This window comes from Candoia aspera, chromosome 8 (assembly GCF_035149785.1).
Source record: "Candoia aspera isolate rCanAsp1 chromosome 8, rCanAsp1.hap2, whole genome shotgun sequence".
In the NCBI taxonomy this organism is placed as follows: Eukaryota; Metazoa; Chordata; class Lepidosauria; order Squamata; family Boidae; genus Candoia; species Candoia aspera.
The window spans coordinates 48,173,428-48,199,953 of record NC_086160.1 but is presented as its reverse complement, the minus strand read 5'-3'; the positions used below and the strand labels follow the sequence as shown (position 1 = coordinate 48,199,953).

Here is a 26,526-nt window from a genome sequence, read left to right as displayed (position 1 = left end):
TTCCACTCCTAGAAAATAAGGTGGCAAATCTAGATTTTTACGGGGGTGGGGGGGAGAAAGACACACAAATGTATGCACCTGGCACCTTCCAAATATTTATATTTAGACTAAATATAAAGTTTTGATTGAGTCAAGCTTGACTCTGGAGTCTATACGGGAAAGTCTACACAGTTTTCTTGGCAACAGTATGGAGGTCAGTTGCCACTGCCTTTTTCCAGGATGCTTTTTGGCTTACACCAGTCTAGACTATAGCCCTGGGATTTCCTGGTGATTTCCCATCTAATTACTAACCAAGTCTGACCCTGCTTACTTTTTGTTTTTCCCCCAAAGAACAGTCAAAATCAGTCAGGTGAGCTATCTTATGACATCTAGAGTATATAAATCCTAAACAAAATGTACATATCCCAAGAATATAGATAGATTGCTCACAGAAGTTAATGGTGCAGCTATTTATTTTTTAATATCTACTTCATACTACTTTCTGTATACTGCTTCCTATACAATGATCTGAAAACACTGTACAAATGACAAATAATTATTATCTCACTGAGATGTGTACTCACCAGTAAACAACTTTGTAACAGCTTTATTCTGTTTTCGAGCAGAACAGACGAGCAGCAACCATGGAGGAAAAAATTCATAGTGAGTAGCTAGAAGCTCAGCTATAGTTCCAGATAAGCCTGCAGATGTCTGGTCACCTTCTGCAATATTACACCCCTCATCTACTGAATCTACCAAGAGAAAGAAACTTTGTTGGGGGGGCTTGGTTCCCAGAAGTGGGAGTAGAATACACCTGAAACAAAAAAGGAAAGAAATATAAGAATTACGTGTATACACATAACACTAGGGCTAAGCAATGGCTTAAAAAGAACATGTGCAAGTATGTATAAAACATCTATTTTCAAATAATGAAAGCATCTGCAATTTTTCCAGGCTTTTATGGCTGCTTCAGAAGCTGTTCCTTCCCAGCTATCTCCACATTTCTACACCTACTCTGTTTCAATATAAGGCATGCAGAGACAGCTGAAAAGAGTTTCTAAAGTAGTCAAACAAATCGGAAAAAAGAAGAAACGATTTTAAACTTTGAAAAGGAGCTTCATATGCATACATATGCAAATGAAGAACCTCTTTGGAATTTGCCTAACACCAATACATACATTCTCTCACTTTATTAGAAATTATGTGACAGTGGAACATGTAGACAAAAATTATGCTCGCTATGCACTATGCATTAAAACGTTTTCTTGATATTGTTGGGGGTTCTTTATCATTATCAGGCTTTTTTATTATTTGTTTCTTATGTAAACCTGACATGTTGGCACTAGAATTCTTCAGAACTTGAAGCAGTCATTAGCCACGCTAGTTGAGAACTCTGGAAAATTGTATTCCTAATATGACCAGTGGGCAGCAAATTGGGAAAACAAATCGAAAACTGAAATGTTGAAGACAATCAAGTACACATTTTGCTTGTGTGTAATAACTTCCAGTTCTGAGAAATGGATTACAGTCTTTCTGAAGATAAAAGTCCCAGCTTAGTAATCATTCAAGCTTCCTTTCTAACAAGATACAATAATCACAGTGACCTGGATTGATTTGGCTCAGTTTTAGCTCCCCTGCCCCATGAACTATGACCATTCCTAGGCAGGAATAATTGGCTGCTAGTAATGATCTACATGAGGCTACCCTCAAAGTTAGTACAGAAAATGCAGTCAGTGCACAATGTGGCAAGTGCATAGTTGTCAGTAACATGCAGAATTAATAATACCAGTTGTAAAATAACTGCATGTTCTAGCAATACCTTCATTCATTCAAGGGGAAAATGAAGATATTAAAAGCCATAAGCAGTGTGGAAATGTAATACAGTGTCATAGCAGGTACAGTACACATTCTCACGGTATATACCTCCCCAAGTATCAGGACCCACTGAGGAGGCTCTTTTCTGCCTCCCACTATTGGAAACATGGGAAAGGTCTTGGCTGTGGCACAGATTATAGCACCATGCCATCAGAGAATATCAGAACATATCTTCTGCTATGAACCAATCTGGCCATTTCTCAATAATTTCCTAGAAGTAAATATTTTAGATACAGTCCAGTCCCAAGCATATTTGGAGCATCAGAAAGTTCCCATCTGTTTTTTTGTGTGTGTGTGTGTGCCTTCAAGACAATTTTGTGCCTGGACAAGTCCCTGCAGTTTTCTTGGAAAGGTTTTTCAGAAGTTGTTTGCTATTGCCTCCTTCCTAGAGCTGAGAGAGAGGGCCTGGCCCAAGATCATCTGATTGGCTTTGTATCCAAGGCATGACTAGAACTCACCATCTCCCAGTTCCTAGTCCGATGCCTTAAACACTACATCAAACTGGCTCTGAGGAAAATTACTGGATCACAACCAGTATGGCAAATTACTTAAGAAAAACATGCCATTCTGGTAGCTTTCCCAGAGCAATGAGCTTTGCAAACAAATATTTAAATTCTTTATTCATTATCCTTCCCTCTGGAAAGATAATAAATGTTCTTCTATATGATATCTTTCAATAACTGATTAACATTGATATCCACTGTATTCTATGTCACTTGATCCCTGAATTACTTTTGACTTTAGATTGTTATATTTATATAGAATTGCCTGTTGTTGCCTTTATGAAAATTAGTTAAATTGACATTGGTGTGTCCAGCTGCCTAATCCCACCTTTGGACCATAGAGTGGAAGCAGGACTGGGAAGGTTGTGTAGTCTACAGATTCTTTAAAGTGAAATTGGTCAAACTTTCCAGTATTAGCGAAGACGCTAAGGGAACATCAATTGAACATAATAAGCCAGAAGGCAAGCTGTTTCAAGCCTCCCTGATGACAAATTGATTAGGAAAATACCAACTTTAGCAAAGACACTATATTCAACTATAGTTGAATATAATTAGCTGGACAAAGCTAAGGGGGTCCATTGCTGTGGAGTTCAAGGCAATTCTGCTCAGGGATCAACACTGGCTTCACCATTTTGTCTCTGCAACGTATCAACCCTAAAAAGGTAACCAGCCCATTGAACTTTCTCTTTTAATAGCACATTAAGTTACATATAGTAAACAAACTTGGATATTTATTAAACATTCATCAACATTAGGTTAGAGTGGAAACACCTCAGTTCCTAACAACTGAACATAGAAATAATTGTTATTTTTGTTTAAGTTATTAAAAAGCCATAGGCATAATATATTATGCAGGATAGAAAAAGTATTGATGCTTGTAAACTTTGGTCCTACAGAAAACTCTTGAGGATAATATGGATAGATAGGAAAACAAACGAATTATAGCACAAATTATCATATTTTGGACATATTATGTAAAAACATATCTCCCTTGAGAAGTCCATAATTGTAATGGTTGCCTATCCTAATAGACTCAGACTCACAAGCAGGTACTTAATGATATCTGATTTATTAAAAGAATAGTATGCAAATACAGAGAAAGCTGAGAATGAGTAAAAGCGCGCCAAATACAAACTAAAAACCCTCGGCTCAAACATAATCCCTCCCCTCGCCCTGCCGTTACAAACGCCCCCCCCCAGGTGCTGGTAACCGTTTCTACTGATGTCCTGGGAAAGTAACCTTGAACACATGAGATAACCCAAACACATTCCAACCCAGCAGCCAACAGATAACAACTCCCCGAGATGGAATCCTCCGCCCTTCCCAGATGAAACACGTATCAGCAAAATGACATGCGAAATGTTACGATGTACCAGCAACATTGGAATGGTGAACATGACATACCGCCCCCCCAAAAATACTAAGGAGCAGGTTTCATAGGATAAGCGAGATGAAAGCGTCTAACTAAAACAGGAGATTGAACATCGCGGGCAGCCACCCACTCAGGGTGGGGGAAATGTTTCCACTGAATGAAGTACTGCAAGGTGTCACGAAGCCTGCGAGAATCAAGGACCTCCTTCACCTCAAAATGTTGCTGTCCGTCAATCATAATTGGCGCAGGAGGTGTAGGCTGCAGATGCCACCGATCGGAGTGGTTGACAGGCTTGAGCAAGCTGCAATGAAAAACAGGATGTAAACGTCTAAGATTGTGAGGCAAATCCAATTTAAACGTGACAGGGTTCACAAGTCCCACAATGGGAAAAGGACCAACAAATTTAGGAGACAATTTTTTCGAGGGCTGAGGAGACTTAATGAACTTGGTGGAAATGTAGACCTTATCACCAACTTTGAAAGCAGGTTGAAGGGCTCGTCGCTTATCAGCATGCAGTTTGTAGGCGGACTGGGCATATGCCAATGCTTGTTGAATAACTGGCCAGGAATCACCCAGGTGCGCAGCCCAATCAGAAGCAGAACAGGGCGGTGTTGTGGGTTGAGGTAAATCAGGAATGGGAACAAAATCCCTGCCAAACACAGTACGGAAAGGGGTGTGCCCTGTGCTCTGATGGACGGCGTTGTTGTAAGCCACTTCAGCAAAAGGCAGGAGATCAACCCAATTGTCCTGCTGATAGTTGACAAATGCCCGCAAAAATTGTTCAAGGGTAGAATTAAGAGCCTCTGTAGATCCGTCAGTCTCCAGATGCGACGCAGTGGACAATGCTTGCTTAGTGCCCACCAGCTTTAAAAATGCCCTCCAAAACTGAGAAGTAAACTGTGTTCCGCGGTCTGTGACCAAACGGGAGGGGCTCCCGTGAATCCTGTAGATGTGGAGTAGGAATAGACGGGCTAACTGTTGAGCAGACAGAATGGAGGCACATGGAATGAAATGGGCTTGTTTGGAAAGGTAGTCCTTCACCACCAAAATCAGTCTTTCTCTGACTAGGAGGCAGTTCAAAAATAAAATCCATGGAGATCTCCTCCCAAGGGCGGGAGGGACTGGCCACAGGCTGCAGCAAGCCTTGCGGTTTGCCCCCCTTCCGTTTAGACATGGCACAGACAGGACACGAAGGAACATATTCTTTGACATCCCATCTTAATGTAGGCCACCAGAATTGACGGCGTACCAGGTGCAAGGTTTTCATGAAGCCAAAATGACCAGCCAGTTTATCATCATGAGATCTACTCAAAATCTCCCTTCGCAAACTGTCAGGGACATAGAGGCGGTTCTGCTTCCAAGTGAAGCCTCTGTCAAATGTAACATTGTCTCTATTTGCTTGCAACCAAGTGTCAGATTTCAGTTCTGAGAGAAAATTTTGTTGCAATTGCAAAGGAACCACCGGTCTTCCCCCAGCCGGTGAAACCGAAGCTGAGGGCAGCTGCGCACGAGTCTGACTGCGAGTGACAGCTTGCAATCCCAACTGGGGTTCCATCCACAGTGTACCCACAACGTCAGGTGCCTGGACTGAATCCTGGGGCAGGTGGGAAAGCGCATCAGCCAGGAAGTTTTCTTGCCCAGAATGAACCTCAACTTGAAATCAAAGCGATTGAAAAATTGAGCCCAGCGGATCTGCTTAGGACTGTGTTTATGGGGCGTGCTGAGCGCTTCCAAATTCTTATAGTCAGTCCAAACTTCAAAAGGACATTTGGCCCCCTCTAAGAGGTGGCGCCATGTGTCCAAAGCAGCCTTGACTGCAAAAGCCTCTTTTTCCAAACATGCCATCGCCTTTCCGTCTCAGAAAATTTGCAGGACAAATACGCACAGGGCTTCAGGCAACCCGCAGCATCCCCCTGCAGCAAGAGTGCTCCAATTGAGAAATCGGAAGCATCCACTTGAACCACAAAGGGTCTAGTGGGATCAGGGTGTTGCAGAATAGGTTCAGCAGTGAACAGGCTTTTGAGTTTGTCGAAAGCCAACTGGCATTCAGGTGTCCAATTGAGCAATGCTCCCGGGTTTTTCACCTTTCGTGTGTCGCCCAGCCCCTTGGTACGTAATAAATCAGTGAGAGGCAATGCAATTTCTGCGAACCCCTGAATGAACTGGCGATAATAGTTGGAAAAGCCAAGAAAACTCTGGAGCTGCCTGCGAGTGCGCGGGCGCTCCCACTCCAAAATAGCTTGAATCTTCGCAGGGTCTATTTCAATACCCTTGTCCGAAATCCTGTACCCCAAATAGTCAAGCTGAGTCTTATGAAATTCACACTTAGACAGTTTAGCATAAAGCTCAGCCTTTCTCAGTTTGCTAAGTACTTGCTTCACCAAGCGCTCATGTTCCTCCACCGTTTCAGTATAAATCAAAACCATCATCCAAATAAACCAGTACCCCTTTGAACAAATGCTGATGTAACACTTCATTGATCAATTGCATAAACACCCCGGGTGCCCCCGCCAAACCAAACAGCAAAACCTTGTACTGGAAAGAGCCCAGAGGACAATTGAAAGCAGTCTTCCACTCATCCCCCTCCTGTATACGGATACGGAAATAAGCTTCCTTCAAATCCAGCTTAGAGAAGATTTTCCCCTTGGCCAGATGTGCTAACATGTCTTTTCTTATTGGCAAAGGATATTTGTTTAATATCGAAACCGCATTTAATCCGCGGTAATCTGTACAAAGTCTCAATGTCCCATCCTTCTTCGCTCGAAACAAAATGGGGGCACCCACTGGCGAATTAGCTGGTTCAATAAAACCCCTGGTCAAGTTTTTGTCCACAAACTCTCGTAGCGCCGCCAGTTCCTTTTGTGTCATGGCATAGATTTTTGGCTTTGGCAGTTGTGCATCTGGGACCAACTCTATTGCACAGTCAGTTTTTCAATGAGGTGGGAGTTGGTCCACCTCCTTCTCACCAAACACATCTGCAAAACTCTGGTATTGCTCCAGCAAGCCTTCCAGTGGGGTGGCAGCGAAATGCGGGGTTGCTGCCACCGCCCTCCCCACTGCTGCCTGCGGAGCGTCATCCTCCCCAGGGGCTTGATAGAAACCATCCCCAAAAGTCAAAGTCCTATGCACCCAATTTATATATGGGTTTTGCTGGACCAACCAAGGAATCCCCAGAATGACTAAAGTGGCCCCACAGGCGCCACTACAAATGGCAGGCCCTCACGGTGGCTGCCCATTTCTAACGCCACCATGCCCGTGGAATGGGTGACTGGCTTTCCCCCCGCCATAGAGCCATCAAGCTGAGTAAAAATCATGGGGCGATTTAGAGGGAAACTGGGTAACTCCAAAGCAGTCACCACATCAGAGTGCATCAAGCAGCGCGAACACCCTGAATCGATCAAAGCCCACACTTCCACAGTTCTTGTGCAGGAGCCTAGCTTCACTTTCACTGTCAGTGTGGGGTAGTTGCCACTCACCGAAATATGGTCGCATTCTTCCTCTACCACCTGCCCAGAGGCGCCCTTTAAAGCAGGTGGCTGGCGTTGGAGTATATCGGGCTCCCCCTCGTCCCCGAAGTAAGGAATTTTCTCCACTTCAGTCTCAGCTAAAGCCGCCTTCATTTTCCTGGGTAAAGAGGGAGATTTCCCCGACGACTTTCCCGGACGTTCTTCGGACTTTCCTTTCGGGCACGCCGCTGCTCGGTGACCGTCCTTCCCGCATCGGACACATTGTCCCTTCGCATAGCGGTGTTCTCGCTCCTCTTCCCAAGCATGTTGGCCGGATTTTCCAGTGGGTGCAGCAGTGTGGGAACCCTTGCGGAGCCTAGCAAATTTCATCACCTTCCGGTGAGCAAAAGTTTCATGGGCATGCTCAGCCTTCCCTGCCAGCTGTATCCACTCATATAGAGAATCTGGGTCGTCTCGCCCAAGCGACCACCTTAGGACCTCCATATTCAGACCGTCCTTAAAAAGCTCTATCAGGGTGGATTGGGACCAATCCTCAACTTTCCCAGCCAAAGCCTTAAATTCCAGAGCGTAATCTGCCACCGATTGTGGGCCCTGGCACAGCTCCCTCAATGCCCGTTTTGCTCTTTCCTTAGCTAATGGGTCTTCTAAGTGTAATTTTAACGCCCACAGGAATTCCTCAAACTCCTCCAGCTCAGGGGCCTCCGATTGACATAACTGTATGTACCAATCGGCCGGCCGCCCCTTGAGCTTAGTGGCAATGGCATTAATTTTGGCTCTTTCTGAGCAGAAACACTGTTCCCATTTGTCCATATAACTCCTTGCCTTGGTAAGGAAGAATGACAGCTTAGTTGGATCTCCATCAAATTTAACGGTAAAGTCCTTTACCCCCATTCCAGGTGGTCCCTTCGCCACCTCTGGACGATCAGGCTTCCTTCTAGCCCCCAAGGATCTCCGCTTTCAAGGAGGGGACCTTGAAATTCTTACCCTCGGCGCTCTCACTTCCTCTCGGTGCCGGGTTCTACTCCTTTCCTCCGGGGAAGGTGGGAGAGAAGAAGGAGTCGAATACCTATGACTAGACTCCTCTCTCCTCCTCTCCCGTGGACCCCAGTCCATGGACATTTTCCGAGACATGAATTCTAAGGACTCCAATTTAGCCTCCACCAGTTTTATACGATCAGGGGTTTGGGAATCCTCTTTTCTCTCTTGCCTCACCACGGTTGGGGACAACGGGTACCGCTGCTTCCAAGACGTTCTTGACATCCCTGGTAGGGTTCCCTGTGTCTCATCCCAGGTGATCAACTCGCCTGGTGACTCACCGGTCGGTTCAGGGGCTCTTTTATCTCCAACCTCCTCATCTCCTGGGCTGAAGCTCGACCCCTCCCGAACTTCTGAAGTCTCTCGAGGAGGGACTCTCTCCATTCTTATTACTGTAGAGTCGGGTTCCCCCTCACTCAATTCCTCGCTTTCCATGGTTTGGGGATTTGGTTTGCTCATCGCTAGCACTTCCCCTCACAAAATAAATTTGGAAAGGGGCTAACGGAGAAAATATTTTGATTCTCAGCTTTATGTAATGGTTGCCTATCCTAATAGACTCAGACTCACAAGCAGGTACTTAATGATATCTGATTTATTAAAAGAATAGTATGCAAATACAGAGAAAGCTGAGAATGAGTAAAAGCGCGCCAAATACAAACTAAAAACCCTCGGCTCAAACGTAATCCCTCCCCTCGCCCTGCCGTTACAAACGCCCCCCCCCCCCAGGTGCTGGTAACCGTTTCAACTGCTATCCTGGGAAAGTAACCTTGAACACATGAGATAACCCAAACACATTCCAACCCAGCAGCCAACAGATAACAACTCCCCGAGATGGAATCCTCCGCCCTTCCCAGATGAAACACGTATCAGTAAAATGACATGCAAAATGTTACGATGTACCAGCAACACTGAAACGGTGAACATGACAATAATGGAAAGAAAAAGAAGAGAATAACCAGCAAGAAGGTGGATGAACTTGATTACAGAGGCAATGGGTGCACCGCTGGGGGACCTGAAGGGTAGTTGGGGACATTGTGGAGAAGAACTGTCTATGTGATTGCTTGGAGTTGACACCAACTTGATGGCACATAATCAATAATCAATTATACATTATAGTTGCCCTCAGCTCCCCAAAGCCAGAAATCCTACTGCAAAAGTGGCATTATTTCAGGTAGGTCTCAGCACATTTAGAGTTATTTTTGTAGTTCCTAATTGCATCAGGACTTGAAGTCCATTCTGCAAGTTATTCAATAGGACTATTCCTGCTATAAAATCATCTTGCCTAGGAAACAATATATCTATATATCCATATCTATATCTATACACACACACATACACACCCTCCAACCCTCTCCCCACAAGATCCATAGGAAGTTGGTTTCTGTCATGAGTGAGGATGGCGAGCAGGGGGCTCCCATCCAGGCTGTAAAGCGCATGCACAGTACTGAGGAATTAGGTGGCCATTCAAAGAGACACAGATCGGGCCCGCCTTAGTCTTTGGGGTTTATATGTCTGGGTTTTCCCACGCTTCTTCAGTTTGTTAGGATTCTCTGTTATGTAGCAGTAATAAAACACTAGAGACCTACTCCTTGTCTCAGTGTGGTTCCTGGCTGTTAGGACAGTTTCAAATCAAAATGAACTACTTCTTACACCATTCTTCCAAGACAGCTGTTTATTACCAACACCAATAACTGAACTTTTAAAACATTCTGAGAGTGGCAAAAATTGGTATGTAATAAATTTTAGTGTGTCTGTCATGCATCATAAGACTTAAGCGGAGCATCTAGTTTCTAAGACACATCTTGCTAGTGGTTGCAATTTCTATAGATATATCCATAACCCCCCCCAAAGCATTACTCATTGTATATCACTAGATATTTTTGATTTAATAATTTGTCTGAAACATGCTGTGCCCAAGATTCATTGAAATATGACAGAAGGAATAGAAATATGTAAAAAAAGAAAAAAAATCCCTCTAACTTACAATAATTGCTATTACTACAGCTTTATAAGCCCCTTACGGCAATTTTCGCTTTTCAGGAATAAACCCTACAACTATGGCTTTTCCTAGCAGAGAAGGTGCTGGGGTTGTGTCCCACCAAAAACAGCTTTTGTCCAAAGCTAATGCTGCCAGTTTCTGATTTTGGTCTTGATAAAACTGCAGAACAAGCCACTGAGAATGTTATGTACTATTGACACTACATTGCATTACATTGCTGTGTGCAAATGAAATAGTGGCATTATGGCTTGGATGTGGAACAGCACCATGCAACTCCTGGAAATTTTCCTTCATTTTTTTCTTTGTTCACTGCTTCATGATCGTCAAATGGTTTCATCTATTGTACTGTCTCAGTTTTAAAAAATAGTTGTAGGAGTGTTATAAGTGCATACTGCCTTAGTTTACCATATTTCATCTGTGGCTTAAGCTTGTCAGAGGCAGCATTTTTAAAAAATAAGCTGAACATGGTTAGAGGTTTTTTGCCATTGTTGTCGCAACTCTACATTCCCTTAACTGTTGGAAAATAATCTGAACATTTGGGAGGAAGACACATTATTCAAAGTCTGTTACACTGGTAGGGAAGAAAGAACTAAGCTTTCCCCACTTCCACTCCCTTTTCTGTTTCCCATTAATTTTATAATTTCCTTTCAACTGCCTGAAATGAGAGGAAAATCTATGGATATTAGCTTCAAGACTGTATTATATTTTTCCCCAGTTCTGGGAGAGGGGGATGGATGTTGGTGGAATTGGTCAGATCAATATCAACAAAGTGTCTATTTTTGGCAAGAGCTAGGGAATTTTTTCAGCCGGTCAAACTTCTGTCTCTATCTTCAAAGAGGACAATCTGAATTTTCTCTCATTTTCTTCAGGGCCACTCACCCAGGGACCAGAACATGGCCTCTTTTGCTTACTCTCTCCACTTCACATGTGTCACCTACTACTTTTACAATGCCAATTTACAAATGTAGAGTTTTTAAAACATTAAAACATACATGGAATAGGTGAATAAATATGCTTTAAGCACCTTCCTAAACTGTAACAAAGAAGGAATATGTCTAATAGTTTCTTTTCCTCCCACAAAAGATTTCAATATAGGAAAAAAGATGCAGAATTTGCTGTTGATTTTACACATATCCATGGTGGGAACAGTAAAAGGTGATTTGTTAAAGACCGGAGAGTAGGGGATGAACTTTGTTCTGGTGGTAGCTTGAATGTAAGCTGAACAAAGATTTGTTCATCAAAGTCAGCAGCTTCAATTGATCTCAAAAGGCAGTGAGCAACCAGTGTAGCTGTTTCACATGGAAATGGCATGACACTTTCAAAGATAAAACTTATGATTCCTGCCTCAACATTTTGGGTCATCTTCATTTATGGACTAACTTCTAAGAGTGCTTTGGAAGTACTTTGCAATACTTCAACCTTGAATTATCATGGAGACTTCTTTTATATAACAGGCAAGTAGTATTTTTATCTATAATCCATAGAATTATGCACAACCTTTTTTACAACAACAGATGTCCTTCTGAAATATAAAAATAGCCTGTCTTGTAGAATTGAGTATACAGAGACTGGAAGAAGGAGGAGGTATTTCTTAAAATACCTCCTTCCAGACTGCACAAAAGTCTGCATTTATCAGTACTGAGTTTTATTTCTCTTCTGAATACCCATACCTAATATAGGCAAGGTAATAAGTTCACAGGTAAAAGTACATCACCTTAGAGTTCCTTTTGGAAACTAATATAGCAGCAACAGTTAACAAATCCAGCTTTCCATAATGCTCTTCTAGTAGCATTATATCCTTATATACATTTGCTTTAGCCATAGTCTTCTTTAAATATACCTCTCTTTGTTTCATCTCTTTTCAAATCATTAATATGTTAAACACAAGTCATCCAAAGTCCTGTAATTTATCCTAAAACAGTCAGTAATAATATAGAAGTACAAGTTTATTATGACATGCTTTAAAAATATAACATTGTAACAGATATAACATATTTCCATTTATGGTAACATGCAATCCGAAATCCCATATTTGACCTCTTCCAGTCACAACTACTTGTCTAGATCATAACATATGCTAAAGCAAGCCAAATTCTTTCTCTATACCATTTTGATTTATATCTACAGCAGTTTTTAGCACTACCGTGTGTGGCAGTTAGACCACTCTCTCTTAATGGATACATGGGATGGGAGGAGGAGAGATCAAGCAAAGAAATCCATTAGTCAAATGTACTCATGCACATCAGGGTCTGAAAGAAAAACTTGAAATGAAATACAGTAACTATATTGAGGTAAATGTTTTTGCACAGGTGAAATATTTGTAACTACAGGATTTCTACGTGCACACCCCCAACACCATCTCACATAACATTGTGATTGCATCATTTCTATTCTTTCAACTTATCTAAAAATGCATTAGATGAAAAGATTCTGACCAGCCCAAGGTTTCATTTAGTAAATCCGTGGGAGACACCATGTCTTCATGCATTAATTCAGAGAAGGGTGTTGGCTCCATACTAAAACAGATTATTTGCATGCAGAAGATGCTAGTTCAGTTGATGGTATCCCAGAGCTAAAGGCTGCTGGCTCTTTCCCATATAATGTTATCAGTTACTATTTGTACCTTAGCTATATCATTCTCTCACACTATGTCAATCAGCCATTTCTTTTACATTGCTACCCTTTGTCCAAATTCTGTAGTGTAATACTGCTCTCATCATAGCAATTAACAAGAATAATCTATTTTGTCAATGCTGTAAAATGGCCCATTTCTACTATGGCTATAATTGTATCTATGGGCATTCTTTAAATTAACACATAAATCATACTTTGTCTTGTCTTTTAAATTACATTAATGTGGTGAAGAGAAAAGGATAATTATATTGTTCCTCCTTCTATGACACCTAACTGAATATTTAGGTTCCAAGGGTACTTGATGGTGCAGAAATAGAAAATGAAATGTTTTTACCCCTTTCTAAGACATACATCTATTTTATCTCCTTAACTGTAGTTTTAACATTGTGCATTGTTTATGTCCACATACATGTGGATCATAGAAAAAATATATGCTATGGTCAAATTTGCACATAATGTTAAATGAGAATTCCTGGTTTCCTAAATTGCATTGTGAATGAGTCATGTACTCCATTTATTCTCCTTTGCTTATCCATTTGCAAAATATGAGAAAACTGAGCCTTATATTACATATACCCAAACAATCTAGACTTCTATAAACCTGAGTTATGACTTATTTGGATACAACAGTCCATTACCTCTGATGTGAACACAATGCAAGGTTAACCTCTTCTTGGTTTGTTTACTTGTTCATATGAAGGAGTAAACAAACTCTAGGCACTAAACTGGTTTGCTAGGACCAACTTATAATTTAATGTTGTATGTGAACATAATCTAAATGTTTACAGATAGTTTATTTACTATTGTTTACAATAGCTTCTAATTCTAAACTTTAAAATTTTTGACTTTCTATAGATTATTCAAATTATATATAGGTACAATTCAGCTTTTCACTTTTGCCCACAAACAAGTTACTACTTCTGCTATTTATCCTTCTTCTCGCCTACAATTCATAAGGGGATAATTTAAAAAAAAATGACTGCAGAGGATCAAAAGTAGCATAAATCATACCAACAATAATTATTAAATTCCGCTTCACAGTATATGATTTCAGCCTATTAGATAAAACAAGTTTACAGGAGAAAAATGACTAAAATAATATTGTTCCATTTGTGCTACCAACAGTACATTTCTATGGGGTGATTTTTCCCAGAGGTCAAATAATTAATGCAACACAAAACTCTAAATTCTTATGGTTGGCAACATGTAGAAAAAAATTAACTACACTGATCAATTACCAAAATCTGTGTAAATTAAGCATGCTTAATCTTCATTGCATTATATTTTAAGTTGTTTATATCAATAAAAACATTGGTTACCATTAAAAAAAATCCAGCATGATGTTAAAACCAAGGCCACCATGCTATTAATTTTCTAATTAGCATAAGGAGCCTACATAATTGCAGCAGAAGGACCCACAGTGAAATAGTGACTGCAGTTCCACAATTATACCTGATGAGTGATATAGGGCTGCTATAAACCACATGTTTATATCTGGATATATTGTTGGATATTGATGGTCAGAATCCATTCTGAACTAGCAGCCATCAGTCAGAATCTTTGGCTTAAATCACTAATGGTATACAATGCAATGCTGTTGATAAAACTGTTTAAGGTCTTAATTCAGCAAACAAGCAACATGTTCCTCATAGAGAAAACTGTAGATGAAAATCCAACACTGCAGTTATACACATGGGTCAGTCTGGCTTATTCCAAGGTAACTGGTACAGGATTATATTTTAAAGTTTTAGATTACAAATTAATCTACTGCATGTTATTTCTTCAGATATGTTAGAATAGGCCTCAAAATGTCTACACAGTGTAAATGGTAACAAAGTTACTTTGAAATTATAGGGATTAGAGTCCCATACATTGGAAGGGACTAATTTAGGCAATTCTTATTTAGTTTTGTCAAACTCTGTTTCACACTTGCATAAATTAAAAGTAGGGAACCCAAAGTAAGACGGCTAAAAAGATGAAAGACTGCCATGCGATACCCTTCAAGATGATGAAGAAGAAAGAGAGAGATGCTTATGCATTTTTTTCAAGAGCCAAAACAAATGGATGAACTGAAAACCAAAACGTGCAAGAAGCTAAGATGAGAATATACCTCTTTTCCTGCAAAGCTCAAGCCAAGGGGGGGGGGGGGGAGGTTGGGGGGGGGGGGTTTGTTTGCAGTTGCAACTTGAAAGTCCATCATAAAGTTTCTTTAATGCACCTGCATTCCATACTTTCACATTTGGAACCCACCTGAAAAAGAAATCACTTATGTAATAGGCAGGGATCACGAATTTAAATAACTTTCTCTTTATTCCCTCAACCATCTCCAGGTAATAGCCAGAGGGAAAAAGGATGTGCTATTTTATTTGCTGGTGTATCTCCACAAATTGGAGGAATTAAAAATAAGCCAATCCCAGGATGTCAAAACACATGAAATCCAATGGAAAAGAAATAGCTGTTTTTTTGCTTGAAGCATTTTGCTTACAATTATTCAAGAGATTTTTATCCCAGAAATCCACATTTGTCTGACTCTTTTAATACAAAACTTTCTTCCTTCACTTTTTCAGTGCCAGGCCAACTCACAGAATCTTTCTGGGCCAGGAGTTTACAGCTGTTCATTTACTGGCCAGTGATTATATAAGGCTGAACTTTCAGGAGTACTTTAATCCTAGAGGAGCTTATGTTACTTGGTTTACAGTTATCCTGTTCTGCATTTGCAAAGACAAACAAAAAAGACAAGGCGGCAAAGAACTTTACTTTGTATGGATTTCTGCTCATTACCACTACTAAATGTATGTTTCATAGGGAAAGAGGGAATTTGCGAAGTGGCAGCTAGAATCAAGCCTTTCAGAATCTTCCCCAGCACACCCTGAAGTCCATTCGCTGTCATAGTTACACTGATTTACAGCTGCAATGGAGCAATAACCTTAGAAGGACATTGCAACTTCAGGCTATCAGAACCTAAGTTATGCTTGTATAAGGTATTTTATTGCAATTCTTACCTTATCTATTTGGTGTAAATAGAGGGAATTATGCTGAACCAGTTAGTTAATTACTACTAATGTAGACAATAAAGTGAGTGGCTTGTGAGGAATTAGAAGTAAAGCTATGGAAGTTATTCATCAGTCTTGCTATTATCTTCAAAAAGCACACTTCTGCATCGAGATTTTCTCTAGACCTTTGTCCCCAACCCTGAGGCCAGAAGGTAACCTAGCCACACTGAGGTTACAAGCTTAAATAACAATAACATAGTATGTATGTATGCATTTGTGTGTGTGCACGCAAAGCTATGTGAAACAGCAAAAACAACAAAACGCCCCTGCCTTAAAAAAAAATCTGAAGCAAAATGTGCATGGACGTATCTGATCAACTCTAGGCATACCACTTCTCCAATAATTTTACATATGTCAAATGCCATTCTGCAATAGTTTTTATAGAGAGTGCTATATGAGAAGCGAACTATGTTTTTTATCTGTTTCCAGCTAATATGGCACTGGTTCAAATCTGTCTTTTATAGCAAGCTCTGACCCAAGAGATATATTACCCAAGAAGTCCCTCCTGAAATAACAGGGAGTTGCAGAAACCAACCTAAAATACTAGAAGAGATTAAAAAATGCTAGGAAGAGCAAGTAATGCAGAGAAGTGTCTACGCACATCTGAAGGAACTTGATTCGGATGAAACAATGTTTTTCACACCACCATCATCGTACACCAAATTGAAATCTCAGCTGAATTCATATAGATCTGCAATGTAGATTAGGAATAAATACAGTAACAAACAAAAACAAAAAACAGCACTTAGTACAACTTATTCATCAATAAACATTGATTACCTTTCTATATTAACAATATTTTAATGCATGTTTACTTTAAAATTAAAGAAGTCTTGGATAATTATAATTTTACAAAATAATTCTATGTATATTTACTTGCCAATAGTTTCTGTATATTTAAACTTGCTTCCAGGTGCATATATAGGATTGCAGCCAAAACATACTAGTCTTTGCCAAAGGTATACTACCTTTTTGTCTTTCATGTAATATACTCCATCATCAAACTAGTACCACAAATGTACACTTCATTCTGAGCCCCCTAGTTAAAAAGTGACTCTTCCAATGATCAGAGTTTTAGGTGATTTATAGATGAATTGAACCTTATTCTGGAATAATTAGAATGTGCCCCCTCCACATCTTTACTTCAGTCTGCAATTAAGGACATTTTAGGTAGGGGTTCTCAAAATGTGCATCACAAGGAAATACCTGGAAAAGGATGGCCTTTTCTGGGGCTGCACAAGATCCATATGGTAGGCTTCTGTTTGATGGCTGCAGTGCTCGCACCAATATTTTCTGCAACAGCCCTAATCTGCTCCACAGCACCACCCAAGGCAACCCAGTTAGAACTGAAGATGTTTTGTGAAGTCTTGTATCTCTCTTCTTCCAAGGCTCCGAATGTCTGCTCCAGACAGCTTGAGCGGTATGCTGCTTCTACTTTTGCAGAAAAAAGCTACCTCGTGTTGGGAAGGCCAGCCTCAGACTGGCAGGACCAAACACACAGGTTCAGGACCCAACAAGACACCCCTCCCACACAAATTCATTAATCTCACACAAATTCATTAATTATTTAAGAGGTCAAAAGCACCACAAGGTTTCAGAACCCATTTAAAGATTTCCGCTTGATCACTGAAAAATGAAATGAAAAAATGCAGCCACGTATTTTGTATACATTGCTTACATTACCACTGCCCTTCATGTGTGTACACAGAAGGTTTTGGATCTGTGCCTTAGCACCCAAAAATGAAAGTTTGTGTATTGAATGTTTTGCACAACCACAGATACAACTATGTGTTTTATTTACTTAACCCCTATGGGTGACATTTAGAAGCTCCTTTAAGAATTAATGTCACATCACTGATCAGAAAAGCATGAAAAACAAACCTGTTGACAAAAATGATCATGGAAATGTAATAAAATGAAAAAATAAGAGAAGGTAGTGTTATTGCTTATATTGCTATCATGCAGGGTTTGAGTTATTCTACATACAGTATTTTCCTAGATACTGTATGTAGAATAAGCTGTACTCCAAAAAGTGATAGATAGAACAAAAGTTAAACTTTTATTTCATTTACACTATGCATAACATTAAATATTAGTCATCAGTTAATGCTAGTCATCAGTCATCTACTTAATAATTTTTAATGAGACAGAAAGAGGAAATTATTTAGTAACTAACCATAACTTTCATAGGGATGGAAGATAGGCAGGAATGACTGGGGGTCATTCTGTGGGTTTTAAATTTTAATTTTTTTGCTCTGTTGAAAACAAAAAGTGAGCAGGAAGCATCAACCACAATGCACTGTCTGGTAGGAATGGAAAAATGGTCAGGGCATGAAAGATCAAGCCAATCCATGTTACATACTTCCAACACACAAAAGTGAGGAAACTTATGACTGAAAATGAGAAGAGCTGGGCCATTGGTTATGAGACTGATTATATCTCTGCTGCCCAAACCAATTACTGAGGACCAATGAATGGATTTTCTTGTAATGACTCTTTGTATGTGTTTTATTTGCATTCAGGAAGAAATCATTACCCCTGCTTGGGGCTTGAGATTTCTTTTGAAGAACAGACTGTGAAAGAGCCAAAGGTCTTCTCTTTCATATGTAATATAAAGCTTGACTTCCCACCCAAATCTTGCTGCATAAATGCCCTGAAAATAGTTTTCTTCAACATACTCCATTCTTCTTCCTGGATTGTGGAAGTCTAGATTGCAAACTTCAGTCTTCATACCTGACAGTATGAAGTAACTTGACAGTCTTCATACATTTTTCCTAAGATTTTGTTATGCTATAACCAACATCAATACAAAGCAAATCTTTGGAGGCCACAAAGGCTTCAGCTGGAAGTGTTTTTCTTTATTTGCATTCACAAAGAAGTGAGGGGCTGTTGTTCAGGTCTACTAATTAAAATACAGTAGATACACAGGCACTTCAGCACCACAGATAGATGCTAGAATGACTCAAGAGCTCACTTTTAAAGACTGTAATACACTTTCAGCATATGCAGCTCCTATCTGTATACTACTAAAACTCTCCTGTCTGTTTGTAACCTTCAACTGGCCCAAATGATACATCACAGGGCAACATTTTTTGAAGCAAAATACCTCAAATGAGCTAACTTAAAGAATGCATTCAAAATCCGGGACCCATGATTTCCATGGAACTGAAATTTCAAGGATCTTCACACCAGTTCTATTCACAAAGTTGTGGCCGCTGCAGTGTTGCTGCTGTTAGCCATGGTCATGTGATCATGATTTCTAGCGACACTTCCCAGAAAGCTGTAGGTTGCATGGCACAGGGGAAGATGGGAGTGGCACGGCCCCGCCCTCTTTCCTGCCTCCCTCTGGCCTCTGCACCCAATCAGCTAGTGGCAAGTTCCAACAGATAAGCAGTAATTGGCTGTTTTGGAACCAAGGCCAAAAAATGAAATCTCTTAACAGTGTTAGGCAGTGAGGGAAGGACAAGGGAGTGACTCAGATGTCTACTGGCAAGGTAGGGCTGCCTGGGTGTTGCCAGCAGTCAACAGGTGACCCTCTTCCTCCCTGGAGGAGGAGGCCCTTGGGGACGTGCCAGGATGGAGAGTGGGGATGTAATTTTCCTTGTGGTCCATGGCTCCCTTTGTTCCCCTTCTTCCCAGCAAAATGGCAGGCAGTGGTCAGCCAAGGAGGCGGCAGCTTCACCAAAGCTCTGCTGAAGGTCATGAGGGGAAGGGAAATCATACCAGCACACAGTATATTATATGTGGAAAGAAGGATGATCCAACAGGTCATGGGCTGTCTACTCCAGACTAGGAGTGAGACATGAGGTACCTAAGCCATTTCCAGTTTGATATTTTCAGAGCCTTAAGAAATTACCACCACAATATCACACCCCTCTATAATGTGATTTGTTTGATAGCAGCATATTGTGCAAACCCAGCAAATTGTAGTTTATTCAAGAAACTACTGTTCAGCAAACCACATAATATGTGAGCTGGTTTGGTACAAACATGTCTTTAAAATGCATTACTTGTTATTTCCAGAATGCCTTTTCAAGCTACAATCTAAATCATACCAATGAATCTTGTAGTGCAAAAAAACTAGACTGAATCATCTTAGGAGAGTGGGTCTCAGTTGTTCTATAGTAATGAAGTATTTTATACAACCTTTTCATCTGACAGCAATCAGAACCTGACATATTATAAAAGTTATACATAGCACATCCATATATTCTCTTTCTAGGCAAGCTTATTATGCTGAATCCCACAATCTTCAATTAGCTCTATACAGGCATAATCCTACATTTTGAATGTGCTTAGGAATGCTGCCTGTGATTCTAGTATGGTTGTCCACTTCAAAGAAACATCCACTGCTAGCAGCTGTAAAGAGAGCTGTAAATTGGAGTTGGCCAGCAAAATTTTCTCAGCAGGTTGAAGGGCTTTCAAGGTCTTACACCCTTTCATAAATGTCATCAAGACATTTAACGCATGCAAACACATTTTATTATCCTTGTTAGAAACATTATTAACACTTGCTCTCAAAATACAAACACTGTGTGAAGATCCCCACCACACAGTTGCAAGTCTTGCTATGTTTGGACTAGCCCAAACAAACTGAACACTGCACCAATACCACACACTTGGAAATTTCCATGTGAGCAAACAAAGACATCAAGTAGTCTTCACCAACCTTATGCTCTCCATATGATCTGGGACCCAACTCCCAGAATTCCCAGCCAGCATCAGAGGCTGGTTGAGAATTCTGAGAATTATATACCAAATGTATGTGAAAGGCCCTAAATTGGAGAATGATACCAGCCCATATTTTTGCCTAGTTACAGAATACCAGCACACCCTATAAGATACTATTATACATAAGTGGTTTAAAGCATTAAATGAAATCAATGTGACTTTCAAATTAACATGCTCCATAAAGGACTACCAAAATTAGCAATTATGAATATTACCTTCTCAACCCCCATTAAGGCACAAGCCTTTGTTACCCCCCCCCCAACCTTTATAAAGTTACACATTGCCTTAAGAACTTAAGGTATATCTTTAGGAAACATTATTCATATTTACATGTTAAAGCACACAAACTTCACATTTTTAACATGTCTGTGCAGAACAGAAAGTACTCTCATTTTTGTTGTGCCACAACTGAAGATCCAAACCTTCATTTCTAGTTTGTGATTTTATTAAAGAGAAGAGTGACTGACTTACTTTATAGGCATTCCAAAAACAGAACTTCAAGCTGCAGCTTTGTTTACGGGTATTTAAAACTGCAACCAAGACTTTAGTATGAAGCATACATAAATTAGTTCTTAAATTCTGGAGAGACCAGCAGTTTCTGAAATACTGGGTGAAACCAACACAGATATTCTCAGCTGAGCTTGCCCATCATTTATCAATGTTGCTAGCCATGATAACTGTTGTTGCTTTTGAGGTTTATAAGTATCCTGTACCTCTGTCAAAGAGATGAGAACCTGCTTCTAAAAATACTGATAAAAAAACCCAGAAAAATGGTATTATACTTGGGGAATCAAAACCAGAAGAATAAGCAAAAACAAACACACACATATTAAAAAAAAAAACTTTGCAATTTCTTTCCCAATGTTAACATGGTCTACTTACTACTCAATCCAGGGATGAAGAACCTACTGTATGGCTTAACCAGCAACTTCCAGTATCCCCATACTTATACTAGGACTTCAGCTGGCAAACCATAACTCCTTATACTTTCTTAATCCATAGCATCACCTAAACAGGATTAGACCAGAGACACCAATAGCTATTTATCATTCAGTACTTCCTTAGCATTATTGTGCTAGGTGCTACAGAATCATAAAAGTAGCACAGCCCATTCCAAGAGGAGTTAGCAAATTCAAGTCACAGTGGTTCCAAAAAGAAGTGGCAGATAACAGGAAATAATTTAGTCTATAAGTAATAAAATATTACTTGCTTCTACGCACAGAAGGTGCCAGGAGTAACAAATGCAAATGCAAAAGTACAACTGTTAAGGCAAGCAATCAAACAGGAATTTCATAAAGTAGTTTACAAACATCCCTATGATATCCATCACCATTTGGGGTAGCTCTTTCACCTAGCACTTCCCCAGTACTGTGTATACATGTCTAGAAGACTGCTGAACAAGCATTCCATATAGATAAATGGCTACATGTGGGAAATTTTGGCAGCCCAAACTAGGAAAGACTTGCAAATGTCCACTGAAATCAATTGCAAGGGAACAAGTAGGCAGGGGGAGGGATAACTCCCATCAATTTCTGCATGGATGAAATTAACTAAAGGCAGAAAAAAACACTATTTAGTACTCACCAACAATGAAAGTATTAGGGTTCTTTCATTTATTTTTTTATGTTCCTATTTGGAGGAAAAAAATTCTCATATGATTTATTTCACCAGATACCCTGAAAACCCCATATAAGGATAAAGGCCTCCATCACTAATACTTTCCAGTACAACAGAAAATAAGGTCCATGATCCCTTCTAAATGCTTTGGATTACACTTTCCCAATTCCCCACAAGCGAATATACAGATTTATGCTATAGACCCCTGTAGCATTCATCATCTGGAGGGACCCAGGTAATCTAACTCTGATGCAGAACATTAAAGAATTATAAACATAGCTATCAATGAAGAATTTCTTCTCTTGCTTACATCTTACATTTCACAAAAGATAAAATGCCATCATGGCTTGTATTCTTTACAGCCCCCCTCTGACTTGGCAAATTATAGTAAGCTTGTATCACCCATTGTTGCTCCTTATAAAATCAGTAGTAACACTGCAAATGTTATATTTTTAACTCACATGGATTTTAAATCTGGTGCATATCAAGATAAAGTTTAACAGTAAGACTTTACATAGTCAGACTATCAAGAGGTTCACTATGCATCTTTGTTGACAATGATCTGCATTAATTCACTGTTGTCATAAAGAAAGTATTAGTGCAGGGCTTCAAATCAAGAATGCATGTCACTGAACAGTTACTTCTATATTTATACAACCCAATGTATTAAAAACGGTTGTTAATGATGCACTTTGTTTTAATGCAAGGTCTTCACAGGTATAGCATTGTCCAGGGTTGAACAAATCCAACTCCAATGAAATAGCTCCTAAAATCTATTTGATCAATTAGTCTGGTATATTGTCTGTAAAATAAGCAAATCTTCAAAGCTTGTAAAGTTTTAGACCAGTATTTATTGAATGACAGATGCTCAAAATATTGCTTTACTGTTTTCCCCACACCCTTTGCTACTTTTTCCATTTCTATTATCTGAAAGCAGAATTTCAGATTTTTAGAAGCACCTTTACTCAGGAATAAAACATTCCCATCAGCTTTTCATCCTTCAACACTGTAGCTGAAGAAAGGTATTTCAGATTTTTTGGCAGCAATGTGAACACTTTGTATCTTATGCAGGCTTACCCATCTTGAATAAACTTCAAATTATACTTGAAAATAAACTATAATGGAAAATGAACTATCAACAAGGTAACACTAGAGCGCATGCTTTGATCAACATGACCTCAGCCAGATTTTTGTTTGGGTTTTCAGTACTTTTGCAGAGTTCCCAGAAAGCTTCTGAGAAAACTTTGAACAGATATTTATCTTTAAAAACAAGGACTTCTATCAATATAACCATGGAGACATTCTAATCTTTAACTACCTTTCATGTTTCTTCTTCCTCTCCCAACTCCCAGTCCCAAACAAGAGAGAATTATCAGATGTCAATCTAGCATGTGATTCACACCAGTTTCTCAGGATACCATGCCCAGTATTTATCTTTCCATATGGACTTTTTTCCACATGCCCTATTTGAGCAATTCCTGCAAGCAGAAAATACCACCCACATAAAAAGCAACTTTTCTCTTTTTGTAAAGACACCTCATTTGATCAAGCAGTATGAAAGAAGCATACTTAAATGTTATTTATTACCTTTTAAATGCTTCAGCAGGATTTCTCTCACATTCCCCAGGCTGCAGGAGACTTTGAACAGCAGGATCTCTCACTTTGTCCTCGTAATCCTGAATCAGTCCACTCTGACAGATCTGGGCAACTAAGCCTCTAATAAACCCCCCTACGCAGAGAGTATCAGAGTCCTGGGCCCTGCAGAAATGGAAGGCCAGAGCTTGGTGATGTAAACCTCTTTGTAAGTTTGCAGGTGAGCTTGGCCACAATAACTCAGTACAAACGGCTGTCTTGCCACTGCCAGGACCTCCTACTAACAATACACCCCAGGACGCTCCCTTGCCAGGAATGACACAAGCATTGGTCCCAGAATTCAGCACAACGGATGGTTTGTTGGCAGAGCTGTTGCTGAAGCTTGTCTTTTCCTGGAGGCAGTGCTGAAGCTTGTGAAAAACCCACTCTCTGCAATAAAACTGTTTCCCCTGTAGCAAGCTGGTCTGAGCCATTTTACAGACTTTATCTTCTGAGACAGGTCCAAATCAGGGGCACATCTTAGGTTTCAGTGAAAATGATAGATTCTTAAATCCAAGCCAAAGTGCCCATTGCATGGAACTGTGCCACAGGACAGACTGCAATCCACAAATCTGTTCATGCCTTCACATAACAGTCAGTGGCATCACTGGGCAAGAAGCATCTTTCTATCCAAATATTCTGATCTTGTTTTGCTGTGTGCATCCACTTTAGAGATAAAGCTAAGTTTGTACCAAAGCTCAGTAATACATAGTTTAAAAGGCTGCATGATGCCATGACTATAGCTGCACCTTGCAGTACTGCATGTTATTCTATGAGATTAATACATCTAAAGTGGAGATAACATGCATGGAGAATTCCCACAAGTTTGTTTGCTAGATTCCAGTCATTCCCAAATATATGTGGTTTTTAGATTCCCCAGATTAGTGACTCCTGAAAATACAGAACAATGAAGTTTTTCCATCAGCACATGCAGCATATATTGCAAACATATGGGTCTGCCTCATTTAGTAAGTAGTTTGCTAAATAAAGTTTATGTAAAGTTCATGCAAGCTCTGTAATCCAGATCAGTCCTTCAAATCATGATGCTTCATGAACACAGTGAAGTAGAAACAGTAGAACTTTTCTTCCCAGCCAGTGCTTTTTTTTGTCATCCTGTGTTTTAGTACACATCTGCTAGTGTTCCAGCTGCAACTGTCAAACCACAGGATTTCTGTCCTGGCCTGAGAATGAAAGTATCAAACATTTGTTAGCTTATACACAACAGTGAGCTTCATTTTGCACAATAAACAGAACCACCCATTTGTAAAATGTACACACAAGGAGCCCCAAACACCATTCCCTGCATGTGGACTACCCCCTTAAATGAATATATCTATCACTCTCTCTCTTTCCCCCAACTAAGATGAAAAACATTAAAGCTTTGCTGAAACAACCTAGAATTACATTCCTGTCTTCTATCCAGCATGCAAGTGACCTTGAAACCAAGAAGAGCCCCATCTCATTCTGGAAACAGACCTCAAGTCTCTGTCTTGCCCCTAAGACTTTGCTATCTGAACCCCCTTTGTACCTGCCTCCCCTTTTATACCTCAGGACTTCCCCTACAGTTTTGCTTCGCCCTCTTTGTTCGAAGACTGCAAGCATTAGGAAAGACGGGAGCCTCCCAAGCCACGTTTGAACTTACCGTCCGGGTCCCCCCTCCCGCTCCCTTCGCACTGTAGCTCTGCAGCGTGCCGTTTCTGTCATCTGTTCGACTGCTCCCTACAGCAACGGTCTCCTTTCATTCGTCCGCAGGCTTTGTCTCCCAGTCCCGCACGACTAGGCTTCGCGTTTCAGCTGATAAAACTGGCAGGAGGCAACAAGCCCTTTTAGACTGCTCTCCTGCTCTAGACCTTAAACGCTTTTTGGCTCACGGATAAGGATAAGGATAAGGGGAAAAAGCGGGGGGAGGCAGAGGAAAAAGTGGACTCACTCGAGCAACCGAAAGCGCGGCCCGTCTGCTTCTCAGATCCACCACTCGACACAGACACACGCCCTGTCCCCATCCCCCCAGCTTGCCTCCTCCCCCAGCGCCAGCACAACGGAGACCGTACCGAGGGGACACGCATACGGTGCTCGACAGCGGAGAAAGCCGGGCGGGCGGACGAACAGAAGCGACCGCTCGTTCCGCCTTACCCTGATCGGTAGATACACTTGATTCCCGATCTTCGGGGGAGAAGGGGGAGAGGGGAAGCCCAAAGTCCTGTTCCTTCCTTGTCCTCCTCTCCCCCTCCCCAACTCCAGTCAGACGCTTTCTCTGCCCCGCAGTTCGCGCGATTCAGAACTCAAACACGCCCCAAAACTGGCTTGATCCCCCTTCCGAGTCCCGACGCTGTTCCCCTTTGCCACCGCTACTTCTGGGGCTAAACCGAGATGAAGCACACCCACATTCAGATTACCGCGCGCCGCACCAGCGCCTCGCACCGAAGGCGTTAAGAAGCGAGCGGCGGACAGAGGTTGCAGGGACGAACCAAGACAAAGCGCGGAAGAGCTCGGGCGCACGCAGTCTCCGCGCAGAAGACAGCCAATGTGCAGGACGCAGAAGGCGCGCGCTGATGAGGACACGCAGACACGGTACCCTCGGCGCTTCGCACAAGGGAGGCGCTCAGGCAGGGAAACGACTGGAAGGGCC

General features: G+C 40.9%; 1 protein-coding gene across 1 annotated transcript in view; it reads right to left on the bottom strand.

Moving 5' to 3' along the window:
* The window catches only part of ANKRD50 (ankyrin repeat domain containing 50), a 55,637-nt gene extending 29,901 nt beyond the window's left edge, over nucleotides 1-25,736 (bottom strand). Inside the window, exons 1-3 of the mRNA XM_063309709.1 lie at nucleotides 25,540-25,736; nucleotides 23,853-25,078; nucleotides 564-793 (exon numbers count right to left, since the gene is read on the bottom strand). Coding sequence (XP_063165779.1) covers nucleotides 564-793; nucleotides 23,853-24,331 — 709 coding nt within the window. The 5' untranslated portion in view covers nucleotides 24,332-25,078; nucleotides 25,540-25,736. The remainder of the gene's footprint in view (nucleotides 1-563; nucleotides 794-23,852; nucleotides 25,079-25,539) is intronic.
* Nucleotides 25,737-26,526: the final 790 nt, after the last annotated feature.